This window comes from Megalobrama amblycephala, linkage group LG7 (assembly GCF_018812025.1).
Source record: "Megalobrama amblycephala isolate DHTTF-2021 linkage group LG7, ASM1881202v1, whole genome shotgun sequence".
Lineage (NCBI taxonomy): Eukaryota > Metazoa > Chordata > Actinopteri > Cypriniformes > Xenocyprididae > Megalobrama > Megalobrama amblycephala.
This window is the reverse complement of record NC_063050.1, coordinates 1,720,291-1,744,060: the sequence shown is the minus strand read 5'-3', so window position 1 is coordinate 1,744,060 and position 23,770 is coordinate 1,720,291. Positions and strand designations below refer to the sequence as shown.

The window sequence follows — 23,770 nt, the reverse complement described above, 5'->3', positions numbered from 1 at the left end:
ATAACAGTGTTTTATGTAAAAAAAAAAAGAAAAGAAAAAAAAAGTTTAATAAAAATTTCTGTTCAAGTTTTTTGCACTTTATTTAAATTACAATATTTTACTTTAATTTTAGTTTTCGTTTGGCAGCCGTATAGTTGTGTGAAGAATTATTGTGAATAAAGTTTTTTCAAAATTCAAATCTCTCTCTCTCTCTCTCTCTCTCTCTCTCTCTCTCTCTCTCTCTCTCTCTTCACAAATAGAAAGTGAAAGTAAGTTAGAGTTCATCTGTCGCCATTTTAAGCAGGTGAAATACAAATACGAGCGTCAAAGTGTTTAATAGAAACGTTTATCAAAGTTTATGCAGGAATTTCCGTGAATCTTTATGATGTTAAAGCTGGAGGATTTGAGAACCTGTAACTTGTGAAAGTTTGATCAAGGTGAGTGTTCATGTGTGGAGACTTCCTCATACTAATGTGAATCTCTGGAGGACATTTTAAGTGATTGTTTGATATAAAATCTTTAATAAAGGGTTTCTTTTGTGTTTTTAGATGTCTGTGATTCTTCAGAAGTTTAACAGTTTAAACGTATAACTGAGTTAACGCAGTCACATGATCCTTTTTCTCCCACACTTGACATATGTTATTATGATGTTTTTAAATCAGATTCTCCTGCAGCTTCATCATGGGTGATTCACAAGGATCCAGAGATGGAGATTTTTCTCCAGGATGCAGGTACTTTCAACAAACACTGTTAAATATTGTATTACATCACAGTAATCTAAAGGATTGAGCTGAATCTGTTCTGTTACAGTTCAGTCCAGCAGAAGAGCTCAAACCCAGAGTCCAGCTGTGTGTCTCTGAAGAGTAACTGCTCTATGGATGACCCAGTGAATTTTAAGAGTGGAAACACACAGCCTGATCCCAGGTATATTTGTATATACTAGCAAAACTGACAATATATATTAGTAGGAAAAATAAAAATTGAGCGAAAGCCTTGCCAAAGCATCACTGAAGTTTGTTAAATGGAACCCCGTTTATTAAGACTTGTGTGGCTTAATATAACATAAATGTGTCTCTTACTGAAATATTTAGTAGAAGACCCATGAAAGATTTACATTATTAAATATATATATATATATATATATATATATATATATATATATATATATATATATATTGGAGAATGGGTGCTATTATTGTAGGTGTGCAGTGCATTCTGTGGCAATGATGTCAAATACTCTGTGAGCTACTGGCGCTACCTGTTACTATCTTTACTGAAACACAAATCAGACTAAAGCAAACACAGAATGTTATGAATGCAAAAATACTCTTTAGGTCTTCTACAGACTTGATAAAGTGTTGAAGAACTGCAAATAAAGTTTCATTAAAATAGGGATTAGGGCTCATCCCTATGCCCTAATAAAGGGTTTACCCTCCGGAGTGAGAGCTTCTGCGTCATCTTAACGAGACAATCAAGGAAGCGCCTTTGTCTCACACAAAAAAAAAAAAAAAAAAAACCCACACATTTTGTTTAATGTTAGCTTATTTATTTATTTATTTATTAATGTTAAATATAATGTATATTGTGTCTATGTATTTTAAACATTTGAATGGACTGATAAAGGGAGCTGTAAAGTATTTTTGTTGAAGTACAGTGTCATTTTGACCATAATGTACCAAATCTAACTCGTAAATATTACAGTAGTATAGAAAAATACTATACATACATTTATAGGTAAAATCTAACTCCGAGCCTCCTGTACCCATTCTGTGATGTCAAACAACTTCCCGTGCAAAGGATCATGGAGCCTGTACTGTTGTACCCTTTGAAATCCTTCATTCCGAAGGGCCCTTAGAAGTGGCCAGTTTTGAGCACTTAAGGTTTGGAACGACCTTCGGAGGGCGATATATCCCGTTTGGAACACACTGAAAAATGCAATGAAATGATTTATCAGTAGAGAGAGAATTATAGGGTACTATGTGTCAAAAATGATTGATTTATGGCTCCCATAAAAATATCCCCCCCACCCCTCCCTCTGGACTGGACACCTGTTTGGACACCTGTTTTGGCCACCTGTTTTTGTCCTCCCCACTACCCCACTACCCCTCCCTATTACCCTACTAAGGAATTTATGACTGTGTTTTGGACTTTGTGTGTTTTTGAAGTGAAAATGTTTGAAAACGATCAAAAGTATTCAAAAATGATGCTTAAACTTTAAAACGTAAAACAGTGTATCGGGACGACAGACGTGTTTTTAAAGGGTTGTTTTTATTAAAGAATGTTTTTTAAAAAGACATTAATGAAATGCACAATTTAAAATGTAGTTAGATTTTCTGAAACAAAAGTATAAAACAATCGCATTAACATTAACTATATTAAACAATAGTTGTTAAAAGCAAAAATGATTTTACAAGCAAAAACATTTCTAACATTTGTTGTTAAAGTTTTTTAGCAAAAAATACTTCTTACGCTTCTCTATGAAAGACGTCCGATCTCGTCGGTGACAAACACAGAATGAAATCAGAAGGGGTTGTGAAAATGCTCCCGAGTCTCCTCCCCTAACACGCCTCCAAACATCGACGTCATCCGTCCCTAACACGCCCACATCAATGCCGAAAGATAGAATGTGCACATTTAAAAATAATTAATTAATTAATTAAACACAAGATTTTTTTACAAAAACTACCAAACAAATGTGTTAACATTAACTATATTAAACATTTGTTGTTAAAGTATTTTAACAATAAATAATTCTTACACTCTACCATGAAAGACGTCCGATCTCGTCGGTGACAAACACAGAATGAAATCAGAAGGGGTTGTGAAAATGCTCCCGAGTCTCCGCCCCTAACACACCTCCAAACATCGACGTCATCCGTCCCTAACACGCCCACATCAATGCCGAAAGATAGAATGTATATTTTAAAAAGGACGTTAATTAATTAATTAAACACAAGATTTTAACAAAAGTATAAAACAATCGCATTAATCATTAACTATATTAAACAATAGTTGTTAAAAGCAACAAATGATTTTAAAAAGCAAAAACATTTCTAACATTTGTTGTTAAAGTTTTTTAAGCAAAAAATACTTCTTACGCTTCTCCACGAAGCACGTCCGATCTAGTCCATGACAAACACAGAATGAAGCCAGAACGGCGAGTGAAAACACTCCCGAGTCTCCGCCCCTAACACACCTCCAAACATCGACGTCATCACGTCCCTAACACGCCCCCCAACACCGGAGGGATGGATTGCGCATGCGTCTTTCTTGCGGAGGGGTGTTTAAAAATGATTCAGCAGTATGCATAAATGCAAGATACGAGACTTGTGATTTTACGTAAACAGAATACTAATCTGCAACAATGGAAGAGAATGCAGATGCGTATTTAAATGATAATAAAATAACTCTTATAAATAATAATACTTTAATTAGCTCACTACGAATGTGTACAGGACTAACGCTTTTAACGTATCAGACATTTATCACACGCACGCACACACACACACACACACACACACAGATAATTACATATAGATAATTATTTTCCTATTGATGTCCCCGGAATTGTTTTATTGCAGGGGTGTCTGTTGAGTTCGCCCAGAGGTTAAGGAAGGATGGGGTTCAGTGACCCCTGACAAGATGTAAGACGATGCACCTACATACCTGCGGAGTCCTGGTGATGTTTTGAGCGGGATGTGGCCTAGTGTGTTTATGATACAGATAATAATCGCACCACGCAGCGTTAAGGAGAAGGCTGAAAGGATCGTTTGATCATAAGAGCATACGCTCTAATGTGTAAATGAGCAGCAAGATTGAGCGGGAGAGGATGCGTTTTTCTCAGGCTCATGTAATTTGATGCATCAATTAATAAATAGTAGTGGTGTAACATATTGTATTATAATATTATCAGAAATGTCACGCTGGGAATGTTGTACTCCTCTACAACATGTAAAGATATAGAATAGAACTACGCTAAGAGATTTTAAAAAAGGTTTAAGGTTTCTGACACAGTAGGTGACAACTCAGAAGACAACCCAGAACTTTATAACCGTCAGAAACGCCCCTCAGTCCGGTTAGATTTAAAAAAATGCCAGAAAAATGTCATTTACAACAAAGATTCGACAGGAGCTACCACGGAGCATTATCCAATCGTCGTTGTTAGGATGGCTGCTAATAACATCGGTGAGTACTATATTTTATAAGTACAGCATGCACATACATGTTTTGGACTATCTTAATTTCAATGTTTTTTTTTTTTTTTTTTTTTTTTTTTTTTTTATATCATAGATGTGAATGAAGAGGTTCTTTATTTCGACGAAGGACTAGATCTTATTCTGGATGAAATAAGTAAGTATCATTTCGCTCTCCATTAAAAAATCATGATTAATAAATAGTCTATTAAATAATGTGTTTTTTCTTTTCTTTTTTCTCTCAGTTGATGATGCATTTCTTAGGGGTGCTGCGGTTCATGATGTGTTGCAAGGTAGTCATATGGACAAACAATTTATTCTTTTCAATGCTATTGAGAGATTTTTATATTGTTCATAAGCATATGCTTGTAATTTTCTCAACAGAAGAAGTAGTGTCGATTGAATTTCCCGCTGGCGACTATGAACAGCCAATCTCCATCACAGGCCCTGAAAACAACGCCTCCAACATACCTCCACCTCCTCCCCCCGAAAAAACAGTTGGCGAGAAGCGTTGTGACTCTGTCCCGACGCATTCGCAACAGGGCACCGGCGTGATTGCATCTACCAGACCTGTGTCAGGACGCGGAGAAAAGCGACTCCGAGAGGTGTACGGAGAACAAGCAGTACCTTTACCTACACAATATAACGGAGATGGTGACGACGCCATCCCGTCCACATCAGGATGTGGGAGGAAGAGGCTTAGAGAGGCCTACGGAAGCGACCGTCCTCTGCCAAAAGAAGGGTGTTTAAGCACGTCGGTGGATATAGGTAAGACGATGGACTATATATATATATATATATATATATATATATTACGCATGGTACATTTAATAAATAAACTTTAAATTGTATTTACACAGACCAAGATTACGACGAGAGAGGTCTAACATTATACGTGGAATCCCAGGAGGAGGCTTGCAACAATTTCGATTCTGATTCAAGCTCGGATGATTCAAGCTCGGATGAGGACGATACAGGATATCTTTTTAACGAACAACATCTGCCACAACTCAGCTATTCTATGATGAACAAGATCAACCGGAATTTTAAACGAATTTTGAATTTAGCTTGCCTGCCTTTATCATATCAAGAGGTCGAAGAGATTGTACGCTCTTCACAGTCCGATGTGATATCCATCCTACAGAACATAATAGCGTGTCAACAACAGCACACCATTGCCCTAAGCCACGCTGCCGATTTCTGGATGAACGGTCATAATCAGCTTCTGGATGAAAACAGACAACTGCAGGCTACGCTCTCAGAAGTAAGGGGAGAACAGCAGCTTTCCGTCGTTGCGTTAAGTCTAATGTATGAACGCTTAAATATTATTCAAAGGGTGTTATTGGATTTACAAAATATCATTATGGGGAGGGATAGATGATGATGAGATAATACTTAATTCTACATGTTGACTGTTTTGTTTTTGTTATCGATAATTTTGTATGCATGTGTTTAAGTGTTTGTTTATAATCTGAAAGTCGTTCGCTATTTTTGGTACCGATGGTATGCTATTTACCGATATTATACATTGTGCCATATTTTGATATGTATTTTGTAACTTCTAACGTTTTATAATTGTGTGTGGGGAAGGCAGAGCAAACGTTTGTTTCTAAGAGAGAGAGAGAGAGAGAAAAAATAATAAATAAAAAAACAAAAACAAAAATGACTTCTAAAAGGTGTCGCGGTGAATCACATCATACTGATGACGATGATAATGAACAAATAGTATTAAGACCTAGAACAAATGATGAACAGATACGTGCATTAATAAGAGATCAACTACAAATGTTGATGGCCACGGGTGAAAATACACCTGTCAGCCTAGAACATCTCATAAATGAACAAAATGAATGGTTAGAAATGTCTACGGATGATAATGAAAACAATCAGATAGGGCATGGTTCAGTTAGCCAGACAAATGACGATACTTTGGAGCGTAATATGGAACTGAGTGATGATGAAATTCGTAGGTTGGTAACAGAAGGAGGTAATGTAGAAGACTATATCATAACGCCGCGTCAAAGATTTAATGGCGTAGAAATTCAAAGAACCCTAAATTTCAGGGAGATTACGGCAACTACTGATCTGGCTGCATATAACATCTTGCTACACAATGCGTTAAATGAAATTGTATCGTTATCCAGATCGCTGGCTGGCGAGACGGGATATATTAATGTGTCTCTATCGGGGGAGAGTCTTTCTGCCCCCATTAACGCCGTTTTAACACCTGATAATAACCACAATCCAGATTTATTCATAGATCAGATCGAAAATTCCATGCAAAGTAATGAATCTGTGTGCAATGATGATCAACTGACTCTTAAAGTGTCTATCGTAAGAGATAAACAGGGCGGAGGACGTAGGAAATTATCAGATTTGGCTCATAATGAAGTCATAAGAAGGAATAAAATGAACTTATTCTGTCCCGTAAATGTCGAAGACAATATGTGCTTTAGTTACTGTTTAGCACATTTCATGAATCCTAATTCCACTGATCAGGAATTGAGAAAAATAGGGGCCGATATACACAGAGATGCGGGGTACACCCCACAAAGGATGATAGGATTTAATGATATTTCTGTTTTTGAACAGCACTTGGGTGTGAAAATAGTTGTCTTTCATAGGGATTGGTCTGGAAATTTAGAAGTGCATAAAAACTATGATGCACTACATCCAAAGACTGCTCATCTATATATTCACGAAGACCATTATTATCTTATAAAAAATTTGAAAGCATTCCTAGGATCTAGTTACGTATGCTTATTCTGCTATAAAGGTTTTGATGACCAAAGGCTTCACAAATGCAAATTTGCGTGCAATGTGTGTAATAGCGCGGATTGTCACTCCTATCCCAAGAGTTATAGACAATGCGCAGAATGTCTCAGATATTGCAAATCTAACTTCTGTTACGACGCGCATAAACAATCACACATATCAGGTGAAAAATCACAGTGTGATGTTATAAAATATTGTGACAAATGCTGTAGATTGTACCGTTTAACAAATAAGAACAAAAAACACAAGTGTGCATCCTCTAAATGCGTACATTGCAAGGAAACTTTGGTGGAAGGTGCCGAACACATGTGTTTCATTCAACCTATCAAATTGGATGAACATGATGATAAGTACGTATATTATGACCTTGAAACTATGCACGCAGATGGAAGACACATAGCAAACTACGCATGTGCTTTAACTCACAGCGGAGATGAGTTCACAGCAGAAGGCACAAATTGTGTGGAGCTTATGATTAAGCATTTTAGACGACCAAAATATGCTAATTACACATTTATTGCACACAATGCCTCTGGATTCGACGCTCATATACTGCTGGAATATTTTACCAGTGTAGGTCTAGCACCAAAAATTATAATGCAGGGCTGTAAAATCATTTTCATGTATGACTCTGCTTTTAAACAGCGTTACATAGACAGCTTCAGCTTCCTCCCGATGGGATTGGCTAAAACTACCTCTGCGTTCGACCTCAACATAGGTGAAAAAGGATTCTTCCCCCATCACTTCAACAGACCTGAGAATGTGAATTATGTGGGTCCGTATCCTTCTAAACATTTCTACGGATATAACACGATGAGTAACTCCGATCGCGAGAGATTTGATGAGTGGTATAATTCTTTACAAAACAAAATTTTCGATTTCAGACGTGAACTTGGATTTTACTGCCGGAATGACGTAATTATCCTGCGACAGGCGTGTATGAAGTTCAGAGACGAGTTCATGAATTGCGCGCAGATTGACCCTTTCAAATGTATGACACTGGCAGGAACTTGTATGAAAGTCTTTAAGATGAACTACCTATGCAAAGATACTTTGGCATTAACACATAACAACGCGTACATTAATCAGTTCAAGACGTACTCCAATGCGTCGATACAATGGTTAGAGTACATCAAAGAAAGTCGTGATGTTGACGTGCGTCACGCACTGAATTATGGTGAAGTTCAGTTTGGTCCATTCCATCTCGATGGATATTATGAAAATAATAACCATAAAGTGGCATTAGAATATTTAGGGTGTTTTTTTCACGCACATTATTGTAAATTTAAACCCGATGATGTCCATCCTCTGCATAAAGTGACATTCGAAAATCTCAGGCGACAGACTGAAAACAGGCTTCAAACACTGCGTGACGTGTATTCCTTGGATGTAGTTTCAATCTGGGAATGTGAATGGGAGCGAGCGAAAAAAGACGATCCGTCAGTTATGAAATTTATGGAAAAATATGAAGCGCCCGAAAGACTGAAACCACGAGATGCGTTGTTTGGGGGAAGGACAAACGCATTTAAGGTATATCACAAAATCACAGAGGATCAGAAAATTCATTATTACGATTTTACTTCCTTATACCCCCACGTGCAATCATGTAAAACATACCCCATAGGACACCCAACCATAATTTTTAAAGACTTTGGCCCTATTGATGAATACTTTGGTCTAATTAAGGCGACAGTGCTGCCCCCTAGAGGCCTCTATCATCCTGTGCTCCCTTTCAGAACCCGTCAGAAGCTAATGTTCACTCTGTGTCGTACGTGCGCGGAGGAAGAGAATCAAACACGATGCAGTCACACAGACGAACAAAGAGCGATAAGTGGATGTTGGGTTTCCGTCGAGCTATCGCGAGCCATCAAACATGGCTATATCGTATTGAAAATAGACGAAGTCTGGCACTTTCAACAGAAGTCAGACACATTATTTACTGACTACGTTAAAACATTCCTCAAACACAAACAAGAGGCGTCGGGGTTTCCAGCACACGTAGTCACAGAGACTGACAAACAGGCTTATATTGATTCGTATCTCTTAAAAGAGGGAATCGAATTGAACATTGACAAAATTGCTCACAATCAAGCAAAACGAGCCACAAGCAAGCTAATTCTTAATTCTTTGTGGGGGAGATTCTGTCTTCGCGAGCAATTACCAATAACAGAGCTGGTGAGTGAACCGGAGGACTTTGCACGGTTTATATTTGGGAACGGTTATGTGATAAAACATTTCTCGTTTGTGTCGGATTCAGTAGCTCTAATACAATGGACATACCCTGACAAGCTAGCTTGCGCTACTCGTGACGTCAATGTGTTCATAGGAGCCTTCACGACAGCATATGCGCGTTTGAAGCTTTATGATTTATTGGATAAATTAGGCGAACGGGTCATTTATGCGGACACAGACAGCATAGTGTTTTTGTCTAAAACGAATGACTGGATGCCTGAGACCGGATCTTTTCTAGGTGATCTTACAGATGAACTGGATCCTCACGATCATATAGAAGAATTCGCTTCGGCAGGACCTAAAAGTTACGGCTTTAGAACTGCGAAAGGGAAAGTATGTCTCAAGGCTAAAGGAATTACACTCAACGCTGAGAACGCACAAATAGTTACGCTGCAAAGTCTGATAGGGCTGATTCAGAATTATGTGAAATCACGTGACACGACGCACCTGCTAGTGCGCACTGATACCATTGTGCGTAATAAGACAAAGCTGACATTACACAATAGATCAAACGTTAAAACCTTCAGAGTTGTTTACAACAAACGTGTGCTCTTGCCTGATTATACCACATTACCTTATGGATACTAACAATATTGTGAATCATTGTAATATGGATGATGCTGAGGACTTTGATTTTAGATTACGTCATCCTTTTGGCGCTATTGTATCGGGACCTAGTAATAGTGGTAAAACACTTTGATGTATAATTACCTTATGGATACTAACAATATTGTGAATCATTGTAATATGGATGATGCTGAGGACTTTGATTTTAGATACACCACAGGTACGCCTTATTTCATACAAAACCTTTTCCAGGGGAAGGAACTCGCTATTGTATAGGGCCCAAGCGAAAATTCGGAGGGCCCTCTTGTTTTTCTAGTAATATTTTTTTTTTTTTTTTTTTTTTTTTCCGTCTTCCGGGGTGCCTTAACATGTAAAACGTCCGCGGCCAACAGGGCCGGGCAGAATTTTGTGAAAACTTTGATGTATAATTCACACAAGATGTGTCACGCCAACAGGAAGTCTGTAAAATTTGATAGATATGTTTTCATATATGCACGGTTTGTCCGTGGCGAGGCGAATTTATGGCGAGATAAAGGCAGGAAATGTGTTATAACCGATTTATGATGAATTAATGCATATGTTTGATATTAAATTTATTGATGGTTTACCTGAATCCCTGAATGATGATTCTTTATTTCCTGCCAATAAGAAGACAAAACCCTTCTCGTGACAATTTTCTAATTTAAATTCATTGACGACCTATTTTGGTTTGAATGATGGAATTTATACTACTATCAAGTTTATCCAATTTACACCATCTTCATTGAAGTTGTTTAATGATGAAATTGCTCGACTCTTTACGCAGTACATACACCACAGGTCCATTTCGGCCTTATTTCTAATACAAAACCTGTATTTCCAGGGGAAGAGTACTCGTACTATTAGTCTCACCGGGCTTGGGCCCGCCACGCTAGTTATTTAATTATTTTTAAAAACCCACGAGATAAACAACAAATAAGTTTTTTAGGGAGACAAATGTACCCCGGGGAGTCTAAGTTTTTTATAGATGCGTACAAAGATGCTACTGGACGTCCTTATGGATATTTACTAATAGACTATAAAACGGATACACCTGAGAAATTTCGCCTCAGAACGGATTTACTGTCGGAGTGTCCTGTAGTGTACGTGCAGAAAAGGAAACGGTGAGACGTTATGAGTTCGAGACTATCCAGAAACCTACCTCTGTTAAAAGCTCTATATAAAGCGAGTCCTAAACAGAGACGTCTTATTTTACAATCAGCTTCTGACGAATTTGTTCTTTCGCTGTGTGAGGTAGCTCTTAATATTCTTCACGGCATAATACCATTAACACCTAGTCAGCACAGAAGATTAAAAAAGAGAAAAAACGAAATTAAATACGTAGCTAATAAAAAAATTGATGTCAAGAGAAAAAGGCGCATGATTAATCAAAGAGGTGGATTTCTTCTACCCCTCTTAAGCGTGGCCATTCCATTTATTTCTAGTTTGATAACATCTAGACAATAAGCATGGACCATGCTGAAAAAATGTATGTAGTGTCTAAACAGCAGATGGATAAATTGAGGATGGGGCAGCCCCGTGAGTCTATTCACAATGTTGTGGAAGATAGCTTGGATAACACTATACGGAATATATTACAGAGGGACGATCTGAATTCACACGAAAAAGCTAAGCTTTATACTAATGCTTTACAGAGATTTTTAAATTTAGTGAAGCATGGTGACATGGAAAACAATATCTTAACCCTTAAATTACCTCAGCACCAGCCCTCTGATGAGGCAATGCATACTGAAACGGCTGCCAGCCGTAATGATGGTGACGTAGCGGGGGACGAGGTCGTAAATGAGGTGTTAAGCAATGTACCGCAGAGGAGTCTAAAAAATATCAAATACATCATGGATAAAATGTCCAAAGCCAAGCAGTTGTCTTCATGGACAGACTCTGGAGAATTTGTTTTTAAAGGAAAAACGATTGAAGGATCGCATATGTTAGATCTACTGAAACATATAACACAGCCTCACCATATTCGTGATGATCGCAGACCAGAGGGGTGGCACGAATTTCTGGAGGCATTTGCAAATTTAAATATCCCTTTCTCGACAATAAGCAATCATCACGTTAGACGAACAATCGAATCTATTAAAAGAGGAGCACCTACAAGAGACCCGGGTGCCACACCAAAAACGTCGCTGAAGAAACGTCGGATGCAAAAGTGGTCGTATAACCAACCGTCGAACATTTCAGGCGATAATGTGTTTAATTCACCGACGCTGGATGCAAGTCCATGGATGAGTTTTTAGTCGTTATAAATGTATATGTATGCTTATTTAAATGTATGTGAATGATTATTTAAATGTATGTGATTTACGTTAATAAAGGAATGTGAGAAAAGATTTGTTTTACGATTTCATTTATTCATCACACATACACATTATGATACTTTTTTTTTTTTTTTTTTTTTTACCATTATTCATCTACACAAACATCAATTAATAAGATTGAAACATATGCCCAGACTGCACACACTGTACACATTTAAAGGTCTTATCACTACAGATGACCGGTTTCAATTTTTTCACAAAGAGAGAAACCATTTTGTCATTTTTAAATAAATCGTCATAATACATTTTCATAATATCATCATAATCATATCCTTTTAATATATGATACAGAAAAAACACACAATGTTGTCCGCAGGTGTCTGAAAAGTCATTCTGCACTTGCTTGTTAGAATGCAGGATACGGGAGGAATTGTTTTTTAGGAAATCTTGGAAGGTTGGAGGGAAACGAATAGAGTCTGGTCTATTTCCGAAACTGTCGAAAAAATAGCTTACACCTTCTCTGTCTACGTAAATGGCGATCCAATGCATACCCGGTCTGTGTGATGGATCTGTGTTCGCTATAAAAAATACGGGTAAATCCTTTATCTGTGTTTTGGGGATATGATCGCACGGTAGAACTCCTAAGAAATTAGTGTTGCATACCATCTTGTCTATTATTCTCGTCAACTGCACCGTATTCATTTTCAATAATAGTAGTCCGCAAGCACTTGTCTCCGGTTTGAAATTTCAATAACAGAATCATAAATAGCATAAGCTATAATAGTTATGGTATGTCTGAGGGGTTCTCTGAAGCGCGCTTCCAGACGGATGTTGCCCGTTCTGATTAGGGAGACGTGATGACCGCATTCTTCATCAGGAGTCAAGTTAAATGCGTAAAGCGTGTACCCATGAAGAAAATCCTCTCTGTCTATGGCCAGGGACTGATTTTTAAGATGCTTCCCTGTAGCTAAAGCCAGCTGATAAAATTCTCTTACTGCTGATCCGTTGTCGAATTGCGGTTGAAAGGGACGCGATGGAATCTGTACCCCGTCCTGACAAAGCGCCAGGAATTCCAGATTAAAATTTTTAAAAGCAAAAGGATTTCTGTCGTATGCCCCTGAAAAAGCAGTGTTGTCCGTCATGGCCAGAATGATAGATTTTGGTAATGTACCTAGGAATAGATTCTCATGATTAGAGACGCGCGCACCGGCCGGTATAGACAGATTCTTAACGGACACCCTCTCAATCGCGTATTTCGCAGTTGCAGATAAAAGGGCCTGAGCGTGCCCCAGGCGAACAGGTGGCGAGACGGTGACCTTTTTTACAAAAAGGGACGCAGATACTATATCGAGTTTATAAGCGACGTCATTACCGGCCATCAGACAAAATTCATCTTTTGCACGGGTCATTTTAAGTCTTACGTCGACTCCCGAAAGGAGTAACTTAGGCTGAAAAAATATATCTGAATGGATCGGAGCTAATAATTCTACAACTGTGCTTGCATTTGTGAATGCTGCCCTCTTTGTCAAGCCGGCGTTTTGGCCCCCCGGATCTGTGGCATCCATGGATCCGGCTGTGTCTTTGTAAAAGAGGCCTGCTGTGAAGGTGCTTTCCAGAGTACCTTTACCAAAATTCATAAGAGCTTCGATGATACATCTATAGGGATACGTATTGGAGCTCTGTGAGACTAGACGATCTCCCAAAGACACATCAACCTGGCTGAAAATACATGCTCCTGGGTAATTCACGAGTCCGACAGGTGCACCGTCAGGAATATCTGATCCGTCAGGATTTGTTATCTTGACGCGTGTGTATAGGAGCGTATTATTCAGATCAAGATAATCTTCACCAGTGCCCGCAATAAAAAATTCTAATGGTGATGTATCCGTAATAGCTGATAATGGGAGAATTTCCACGTAGTTATGTCTATCAATCGCAGTTTGTGTTAAAGGCAGGGCGAATAGATCCAGCTCCGATTTAACACATTCTTCTGACATACAATGCAATAAAGACATTTTTAAAAAATAGTGTTCAGAGATCTTTTAAGTTTAGTAGTTTTTTTCACCCGTTTCACACGAGCCCTTTGTGTCCGTCTTGCAAATGATCGTTTTTTACCAGGCCGTCTGGACTTCTTAACACGTTGGCCACTCCCCCTTCTCATCCTGGTCCCTGGGGGTTGAATCTTTTACGCGTCATAACCATTAATCCGTTACCGTTCTGTCCTTTGTTATCAGTATTATAAGATTTTGTCAGAGCTGTGGTGACGACGTCACTGACTATATTTTTTGCTGCCGCTTTTAGATGAGGTTTAGCTATACTGAAACCTCTTTTTAAGAATGGCATAGCCATTCTAAATAGATTTTTAAAAACGCCACCAATTCCTGCAAATCCCGCTCCGTACATTACACCGTTACCCATATAACCCGGCAGACCGTTCCCAGCCTGGTTCTGATAGTATGCTATATAACTTTCAGGGTCCATTTTGTACTGAGCAAGGTACGCCATTTAAAACTGATGCTGCTTCACGGGTCTAAAGTGTAGTTTAACCGTTACCTTTCCGTAGGTGAACCGAATGTTCTGGTTTCGGTCGTCTTTTACCTCAATGGAAACTTCTGTGATGCTGCTTTTATTTACGCGCACGTAGTGCGGCTTGTCGTAACGAACACTGACGGTCTTGTTAGGCTCGCAGTCTAAATGTACCGTGCTTAATAAAGGCACATAAGCATCACCCACTGATTGGTACTCTATTATATCTGTATAAACGAAACAGGCGTAAAAACCTGCTCTTATATCAGCTTGAAAGGGAGCGTAGACTACTGTCACGCCTCTGTCTTCTCGATTCTCACGGAGACTCTTCGTAGTCTCTATAGAAACACCTGGTTTGAGTCCGAGAATAATAGCCAGCTGGCCGTAAAACGTCAATGAGACATTCTGAGGAGCTTTTAGAAATACCTTATTCTTTATATGATCGTAACCAAGATATACACGTGGGGGGAGGGACGCATTTATTTCTCTGAGTAAAAAGGGCACATCCTCGTAATACCCCTCCTTTAAGGTATTGCGTAACACTGGTATGGTTTTAACATTATGATCAATGTGTATATTAATGTCTTCTTTAGCATTATAATGTTCTTCTTCGCTTTTCAGTAAACTTTGGTCACAGTTGATAATGAAGGCTGCGTCCTCCTGATAGAACGCATACCACGAACTAGGGTAGTCAAATTGAACCAGAGCAACCTCCCATAATCCCTTTAAATTAATTGTCCTAGATAGTCTCGTTCTGTAATTAGAGATACTGTTTTCGGGGTATACGACCCTCGAGGCGTTGCAAGGTAGCGTAATGTAAAACCCCTCCTCTTCCATGATGATACTGTAGCATAAATGATACGAGCCATACGTTATCTAAGTCTTTAAGGGTCTCTGTAAGTCCACCACCTGTTTTTCAGGCACCCAGCTGTTAAATTTTGAAGGCCACCCCCACCATTTTACAAGTACAATCATAGACTTTCCGCGGCGTTTCTTGTCTAGAATTTTTTCTATTTTAAATGATTTATCGGCATTTACAATAATTTTCTGTAGTTCTTGCTCATAAAACGTTCCTTCGATTATTTCACCATCGTAATCTTGTATTTTGTATACGGGAGGTTGTCGAGGTATACACGCTGCTATTGTGAAATATTCTTCCGTATAATTCTGCTCATAACCTTTAGAAAATACATTTCTGACTTTAGACACTCTAACCACATCCCCTATTTTAAATTTAAAAACAGGTTTTTCTTTACGCAGACCCCCATATAAGTTGTTAAACACAATTGGCTCATTCTCCTTACACACGTCCAAAGGTCTCATCCGTATAGATTTGTGATAGCTAGAATTGTATCCATCAGTCAGATCCTGTAATATGTCGCAGTAGCGCTTGGAATTGACAGCCGTTAGATACCTCCACATTCGTCCTTTTAATGTTTTATTAAAACGCTCGACCACGCTCGCTTTTAAATCGCTGGCTGTAGTAAAATGATGTATGTTATACTTTTTTGTTAATTGTTTAAAATGTCTATTTAAGAACTCTGTCCCCTTATCGGTTTGAATCTTGAGAGGAATTCTTTTATCTTTTTTGAATATAGACTCAAACGCTTTAGACACCTCCTGACCCGTTTTGTTCTTTAACACTCTAGTCCATGCATATTTGCTAAATACATCTATACACGTCAATAAGAATTTGATGTTATCATTCTCCTTTGAATAAGCGCTCATGTCTACTAGATCTGCCTGAAATTGGTGATCTTTCCCGAACACTACTACTCTGTTGCGTTTGTATTTTATTGGAGCCGTTCTATGCAATGTATACGTATCCTGAGTAGACAACCAATCAGCTACATCTTTGTCTTTTAAACGTACACCATATTCATGTAGTACCGCTTGCTTTAATCTGCTTTTGCCACCCAAAGCACCTGGATTTGTTGGGTCGTAATATATTTTCTTCATGAATTCACTCATGTTGCCCCGTCTCTTTCCACAAAATAATGACCAGACGTTTACATCAAACAGCGTTTTTATTTTCAAAGCATGTAGGGAAAAAGGGTACGTTTCACACAAAAATTATATGTCATCCAGAAAACACAGAAATTTCATACACGTTACAAAATTTTTATCCACCATGTATTCAGCTGATGTGTCAATAATTTTACAAACATCAACAGGCTCATTTCTTGACATTAGTTCAGAACATACGTCGGTTACATAAGTACAAATACATAGTATGTTACCTATCTTAAGCGATTCAGCATTTTCAGGCATCATCTCGAGAATATTTTTGATAATAATACAAGGATCACAACCAGAAGCAATAGACATGTTTGTTATATTATCCCATTCGTCCGATAATCTTCGCACTATACACATCTGATTCTTTAATTGCGTTAAACGTTCATCATCTGTATCGTTACATGTTGGGTCATCAACCACTTTGTGCAGTAAATTGGATATTTGGCGTTTCATACGTTGTTTAAAGAAGTGTTTAATCAACCATGTAGAACAGCAGCAGAGGTTCCCCATCTCACAGCGACTCGGTCTCAGGTGTAGAAGCAGGTGCGGCAGTTTTCCAGGCGTCAACTGCGTCGTAAACAATCTGCTCACAGGTCTCGTCCACAAGTTTCTGTCTCAGAGAGGCCAGTTGTTCCTGTATGTACATTTCATCCCTGAGTTCGCACAAAACAGTCTCAGCAGATCCTTGAATTCTCTGTAGATGTGGCGTTAAACCGAACGCTCTCAACGCTCGTGCCAGAATGTTTTTTAATTCAGGTATGAACAGAGTTTTGGTTATTTCGTTAAAAACACCGTAAAAATAATAAGCAGAGGGTTCATACAGACATGAGTGTCTTGTCTGCGATGGATGGTCCACAGCGCATCCGTCGCATTCCGTCTTAAGTTTTTTGTCAATCAGATGTTCCAGGAGCACAACAATCACCGCTTTAATAAGTTTAATCCCTTCAATACCCAAACAATCGTCTGGTTCATCAAGGGTTATGTCAGACTCAGCAGTGGGGACAGAGATGTGTCCGGTAGCCCCGTAGTTTGCGAGGAAAGACAGGTTATGATAACCCAGTTCGGTACAGAGCTTGCTTAGCCAGAAGTTGGGTCTCTGATGACATCCGCTCACCGATGTTGGTGACGGTCCAGCCGCAGGGCTAAGAGGTGAAGTAGCAGGTGCGCTCTCTTGAGACATAATGCTTGAATGATGTAGACCCTCCCATCCGTGACTATATTAATGGTTGTAAAATGTAGGCGGAGCTACACTCTGAACGCCACGCCTGGTAGGTACGCACCATTCAGGGTGAAACAGTTTTACTTTAATACCGTTATACCTTTCAAACGCGTCGCACCACTTAAACAATTGGTCTATTTTAGCAAAAATGTCCTCCAACACAGGTATATCTTTCCACTGGAACATGAATTTAAGGTCGTAGTATTTCAGATGATCGGCCTCTGATATAGGCCATGAACATTCAGGCAGCCCCTTTCCAAAATCACTGCAGAGGATATAAACATAGTCATCTGCATATTTGTTGATATGATCTCCGAGTAACCTGTATCTTGTCCCCATGGTTACCCCTTTCCATTCGGCGATGAACAACGGTTCGTCGCGTCCTTCTTTCAGATCGCGCCACACTTGTGTGTAAAACAGAATCCAATCCTTTTCTGTGAAAAGCAGATCGGGGTCGTCTGTTGAGTTCGTTGTAAATCTCTCGTCATTATCCACATTGATCAATTTGACCTCGCGGCTAATCTTATTGAAGTCGTACGTACACACGCGGTTGCCCGACAAATGAAAGTCATATCTGACTCGGTCCTCGTTGTTATGCAGGAATTTGGACAAACACGGTCCTCTGAAAGGCTTCCTTGGTGCAAGAGACAGATCTCCCATTGCATCATCAATGCTTCTCTCAGGAGTTTTAGGTAGAGATGCTTCAGCCATTGTTGCAGATTAGTATTCTGTTTACGTAAAATCACAAGTCTCGTATCTTGCATTTATGCATACTGCTGAATCATTTTTAAACACCCCTCCGCAAGAAAGACGCATGCGCAATCCATCCCTCCGGTGTTGGGGGGCGTGTTAGGGGTGTCTGACGTCGATGTTTGGAGGTGTGTTAGGGGCGGAGACTCGGGAGTGTTTTCACTCGCCGTTCTGGCTTCATTCTGTGTTTGTCATGGACTAGATCGGACGTGCTTCGTGGAGGGGGCGTAAGAAATATTTTATTGTTAAAAACTTTAAAAGTAAATGTTAGAAATGTTTTTGCTTTTTAAAAGTCATTTGTCTTTTAACAACACTATTTAATATACTTAATGATAATGGGTTTGTTTGATACTTTTGTTAAAATCTTGTGTTTAATTAATTAATTAACGTCCTTTTTAAAATATACATTCTATCTTTCGGCATTGATGTGGGCGTGTTAGGGACGGATGACGTCGATGTTTGGAGGTGTGTTAGGGGCGGAGACTCGGGAGCATTTTCACAACCCCTTCTGATTTCATTCTGTGTTTGTCACCGACGAGATCGGACGTCTTTCATGGTAGAGTGTAAGAATTATTTATTGTTAAAATACTTTAACAACAAATGTTTAATATAGTTAATGTTAACACATTTGTTTGGTAGTTTTTGTAAAAAAATCTTGTGTTTAATTAATTAATTAATTATTTTTAAATGTGCACATTCTATCTTTCGGCATTGATGTGGGCGTGTTAGGGACGGATGACGTCGATGTTTGGAGGCGTGTTAGGGGAGGAGACTCGGGAGCATTTTCACAACCCCTTCTGATTTCATTCTGTGTTTGTCACCGACGAGATCGGACGTCTTTCATAGAGAAGCGTAAGAAGTATTTTTTGCTAAAAAACTTTAACAACAAATGTTAGAAATGTTTTTGCTTGTAAAATCATTTTTGCTTTTAACAACTATTGTTTAATATAGTTAATGTTAATGCGATTGTTTTATACTTTTGTTTCAGAAAATCTAACTACATTTTAAATTGTGCATTTCATTAATGTCTTTTTAAAAAACATTCTTTAATAAAAACAACCCTTTAAAAACACGTCTGTCGTCCCGATACACTGTTTTACGTTTTAAAGTTTAAGCATCATTTTTGAATACTTTTGATCGTTTTCAAACATTTTCACTTCAAAAACACACAAAGTCCAAAACACAGTCATAAATTCCTTAGTAGGGGTAATAGGGAGGGGTAGTGGGGTAGTGGGGGAGGACAAAAACAGGTGGCCAAAACAGGTGTCCAAACAGGTGTCCAGTCCAGAGGGAGGGGGGGGGGGGGGGGGGATATTTTTATGGGAGCCATAAATCAATCATTTTTGACACATAGTACCCTATAATTCTCTCTATCAGTCTTGCATTAAGCTGCGGATTTATATGTGACGCATAAATTAAAATTATTTACTTTTCATGCAGTAAACATTTCTGGATTCATTTAAGATTTTAATTTTCTGTGGGTTTTTATTTATTTATTTATTTTTTGCTCAGGATCAGATTAATAATTAATTTAATAATTCATAATATTTTGACAGTCCATATTTCAAAGTGCAAATAATGGCCATTAAAGTAGCATTAATGGGGAAAGTGTATTACAGTAGGTGCATTGAATACACTAATGTAATAAAACTTCTGATCAGGTCCGTGAATTTCTTTCACCATTTCAAACTGACTATATGTTGTTTTCTCTATTTGTCATAATTACAAATATTTACTATAATTACTTTCTATAAGTATGTATATCTGTTTGCAGCAAAATTGTGAAAAGTGCTTTTGAATTAAATGATAGCCTACCTGATATTTAAAGTGTGAGCAAATTATTAAAAAAGGTAAAGGTCATAATTATAAAACTTACTTATGATTATTTTTTGCAACTCAAAACACATTTCCTGTAAACTTTTATCAAGGCCAATACTATCTTTTATACTAAAGTTGAACTCAAATACAGTTCATTGAATTGGACATTTAATTATGGATTAATAAATAAACAGGTCAACATAGTATTCAACAAAAATAAATTACTGAAGTACTTAAAAACGTAACAAATGAAATCTTTTTATTTGCTAATTTCTCATGGTTACGTCTGAGCTGTAGGCAAAAGCTGGGTTTGAAAATTCTGCCCTTACAGCCAATTAGCAGAAACAATCTAGATGTTTCAGTTCATACCTCGTGTTTTCTGTGGTTTGCACAAAAAGAAAGTCTCATCTAAAAAATTATATAGCATGATCTAAAAATAATTTGATAATTTTCAGATTTGAAATACATGGTGAGACTTGTGTCTTTAGCTACAATGACATTCTAGACTCTAAAATGTCCTTCTGACAAATGTGCCAAAATCTGCAACACCAATAGTGTGCACTCCAGCGAGTTCGGCTGTTTAGCAAAAGTACAGCAAAACCGATTGTTGGTGAGTGTGATGGCATTGGCTTCATGGCGTGTCAAAATGCTGTCATCACAGCCGTGTGTGTTGGTTTTTAACACATCTGTTTTTGCAGTGTAGTAAGGCATACGAGTCTTAATACCCGGGGTTCCTTTTAAATCAAGAGTGTTGATGGATTTTAAAACTATGAAAGATTTGTCTACTTTTGAGTATTGTGTGTTGTTTCTGAAGATGAAGGTCTGTTTTTGAAGGTCATTTTGTTTTTGTTTTCTTACATGAAATTTTAAATAAAAAGATTATAAAGATAATGTGTTTATATTAATATGATTTCTGTCATAAAGAATGAACACAGTAATCTAAAGGATTGAACTGAATCTGTTCTGTTACAGTTCAGTCCAGCAGAAGAGCTCAAACCCAGAGTCCAGCTGTGTGTCTCTGAAGAGTAACAGGTCTATGCTTGAGCCAACAAATTTTAAGAGTGGAAACAAACGGCCTGATCTCAGGTATATTATATCTATAAAATATATGCTTATAGTCATTATTAAAATACAGCAGTGTAATGAGTTCAGATCCTGTAAGTTTCAGTCTATTAATGATTTCCATTGTGTTCTTGTGCAAAGCTCTATGTATTGTATATGTATATGTATATGTATATTTATTTACTACTCTTAAACTTGTGTAATAATCTGGTATTTTAATCTTACAGCCATGACTCTAAACCTGAGGTCTTAAACACACTGAGATCAAATCTGAGAAAGAAGTTTGAGTGTTTGTATGAGGGAATATCAAAGCAGGGAAACCCAACACTCCTGAATGAGATCTACACAGAGCTCTACATCACAGAGAGTGAAAGTGGAGAGATCAATAATGAGCATGAGGTGAGACAGATTGAGACACAGTCCAGGAGAGCAGAAACAGAGGACACACCGATCAAATGCAGTCACATCTTTAGACCTTTACCTGGACAAGACAAACCCATCAGAACTGTGCTGACAAAGGGAGTCGCTGGCATTGGAAAAACAGTCTCTGTGCAGAAGTTCATCCTGGACTGGGCTGAAGGGAAAGAGAATCAGGACGTCCAGCTCATATTTCCACTTCCTTTCAGAGAGCTCAACTTGATGAAGGACAAAACACTCAGTCTTTCAGATCTTCTTCATGTCTTTTTCCCTGAAACAAAAGAAATGGAAATATCCAGTGACAAATATAAAGTGTTGTTCATCTTCGATGGTCTGGATGAGTGTCGTCTGTCTCTGGATTTTCAGAGCGATGTGAGGTTGTGTGATGTGACTGAATCAGCCTCAGTGGACGTGCTGCTGATGAACCTCATTGTGGGGAATCTGCTTCCCTCTGCTCTCATCTGGATCACCTCCAGACCAGCAGCAGCTGATCTCGTCCCCTCTGAGTGTGTCCATCGAGTGACAGAGGTACGAGGCTTCAGTGACCCACAGAAGAAGAAATACTTCAGGAAGAGAATCAGGGATCAGAGTCTGTCCGACAGGATCATCTCACACCTGAAGTCATCAAGGAGCCTCTTTATTATGTGTCACATCCCAGTGTTCTGCTGGATCTCAGCCACTGTTCTGGAGAAGATGTTGAGGAAATCACGGAAAGGAAAGATTCCCAAGACTCTGACTCAAATGTACACACACTTCCTGATCCTTCAGACCAACATCAAACATGAGAAGGACTATGAGAAGAAAGTGAAAGATGAAGACATGATTGTCAAACTGGGGAAACTGGCATTTCAGCAGCTTGTGAAAGGCAACCTGATCTTCTATGAGGAAGACCTGAGAGAGTGTGGCATTGATGTGACAGAAGCATCAGTGTACTCAGGATTGTGCACTCAGATCTTCAGAGAGGAGTTGGGCTTGTATCAGGGGAAAGTCTTCTGCTTTGTTCATCTGAGCATTCAGGAACATCTAGCAGCTCTATATGTGCATCTCTCCTTTATAAACAAGAACATCAATGTGTTTGACCAGATTACCAAACCAACTAAAGCTTCACTATCTGACCTCCATCAGAGAGCTGTGGATGAGGCTTTAGACAGTAAAAATGGGCATCTGGACCTTTTCCTTCGTTTCCTTCTGGGTCTGTCAGTGGAGTCTAATCAGAGTCTCTTACAAGAACTAAAGACACAGACAGGAAACAGATCTCACAACAATGAGAAAACAGTTCAATATATCAAAGAGAAGATCAGTGAAAATCCCTCTCCAGATAAATACATCAATCTGTTTCACTGTCTGAATGAACTGGGTGATCTTTCACTAGTGAATGAAGCTCAACCTCATACGAGATATGGAGGATTACGTGATGTGAAACTCTCCTCATCTCAGTGGTCAGCTTTAGTTTTTGTGTTGTTGAGCTCAGAGGAGACAATGAAGAAGTTTGACCTGAAAGACTTAATTGGAGGCAAAACTGATCAGTAAGTAACACTGAGTTCAATCATTACAGTCTAAAACATTATGAACAAAGAGAAACAAGAATCTGATAAATCTGTAATCCTGCAGATGTCACACAGAGTTTAGTAGTTCATATTTTTATGTTTTTTTATTTCTCTCTCACACAAACACTCCCAAAAATCACTCCTTCATACAGGAATAAAGCACAGGGATACAAACTTCTCTGTTTTAAATCCAAAATAGGTAATTTGAGTGATCAAAAAGTTTTAACTTCTGTGTGTATTTGTAAATAATAACCATATCACATGCACAGATGTTTATATTTAGTGTGTTTTTGCAGCATTGAGTGTTGTAGCCAATCACAGACATGTCTGTTGAGCGCTTGAAAGCAATGGCCAATCAGATGTGTG

General features: G+C 38.4%; 2 protein-coding genes across 4 annotated transcripts in view; both read left to right on the top strand.

Moving 5' to 3' along the window:
- The first annotated feature begins 252 nt into the window (after nt 1-252).
- Nucleotides 253-23,770, top strand: part of LOC125271014 (protein NLRC3-like) — a 224,362-nt gene continuing 200,844 nt past the window's right edge. The window contains exons 1-5 of one of the 3 annotated variants that reach the window (XM_048194940.1): nt 253-416; nt 654-710; nt 790-903; nt 21,351-21,464; nt 21,668-23,383. In XM_048194940.1, the coding sequence (XP_048050897.1) occupies nt 661-710; nt 790-903; nt 21,351-21,464; nt 21,668-23,383 (1,994 nt within the window). In that variant the 5' untranslated portion in view covers nt 253-416; nt 654-660. Of the gene's footprint in view, nt 417-641; nt 711-789; nt 904-21,350; nt 21,465-21,667; nt 23,384-23,770 lie in introns of all 3 variants that reach the window. The other 2 variants (XM_048194939.1, XM_048194941.1) reach the window with 2 other exon arrangements.
- On the top strand, nt 3,210-5,797 carry LOC125271035. The gene is made up of 5 exons (XM_048194973.1): nt 3,210-4,164; nt 4,270-4,329; nt 4,418-4,465; nt 4,557-4,940; nt 5,033-5,797. The coding sequence occupies exons 1-5, from the start codon at nt 4,146-4,148 to the stop codon at nt 5,551-5,553; spliced, it is 1,032 nt and encodes a 343-aa protein (XP_048050930.1). The 5' UTR covers nt 3,210-4,145; the 3' UTR covers nt 5,554-5,797.

Coding starts and splice junctions, on each gene's coding strand:
- LOC125271035 (XM_048194973.1), top strand. Junction 4,330..4,417: donor TCTTATTCTGGATGAAATAA/GTAAGTATCATT, acceptor TTTTTCTCTCAG/TTGATGATGCATTTCTTAGG. Junction 4,466..4,556: donor GGTTCATGATGTGTTGCAAG/GTAGTCATATGG, acceptor TTTTCTCAACAG/AAGAAGTAGTGTCGATTGAA.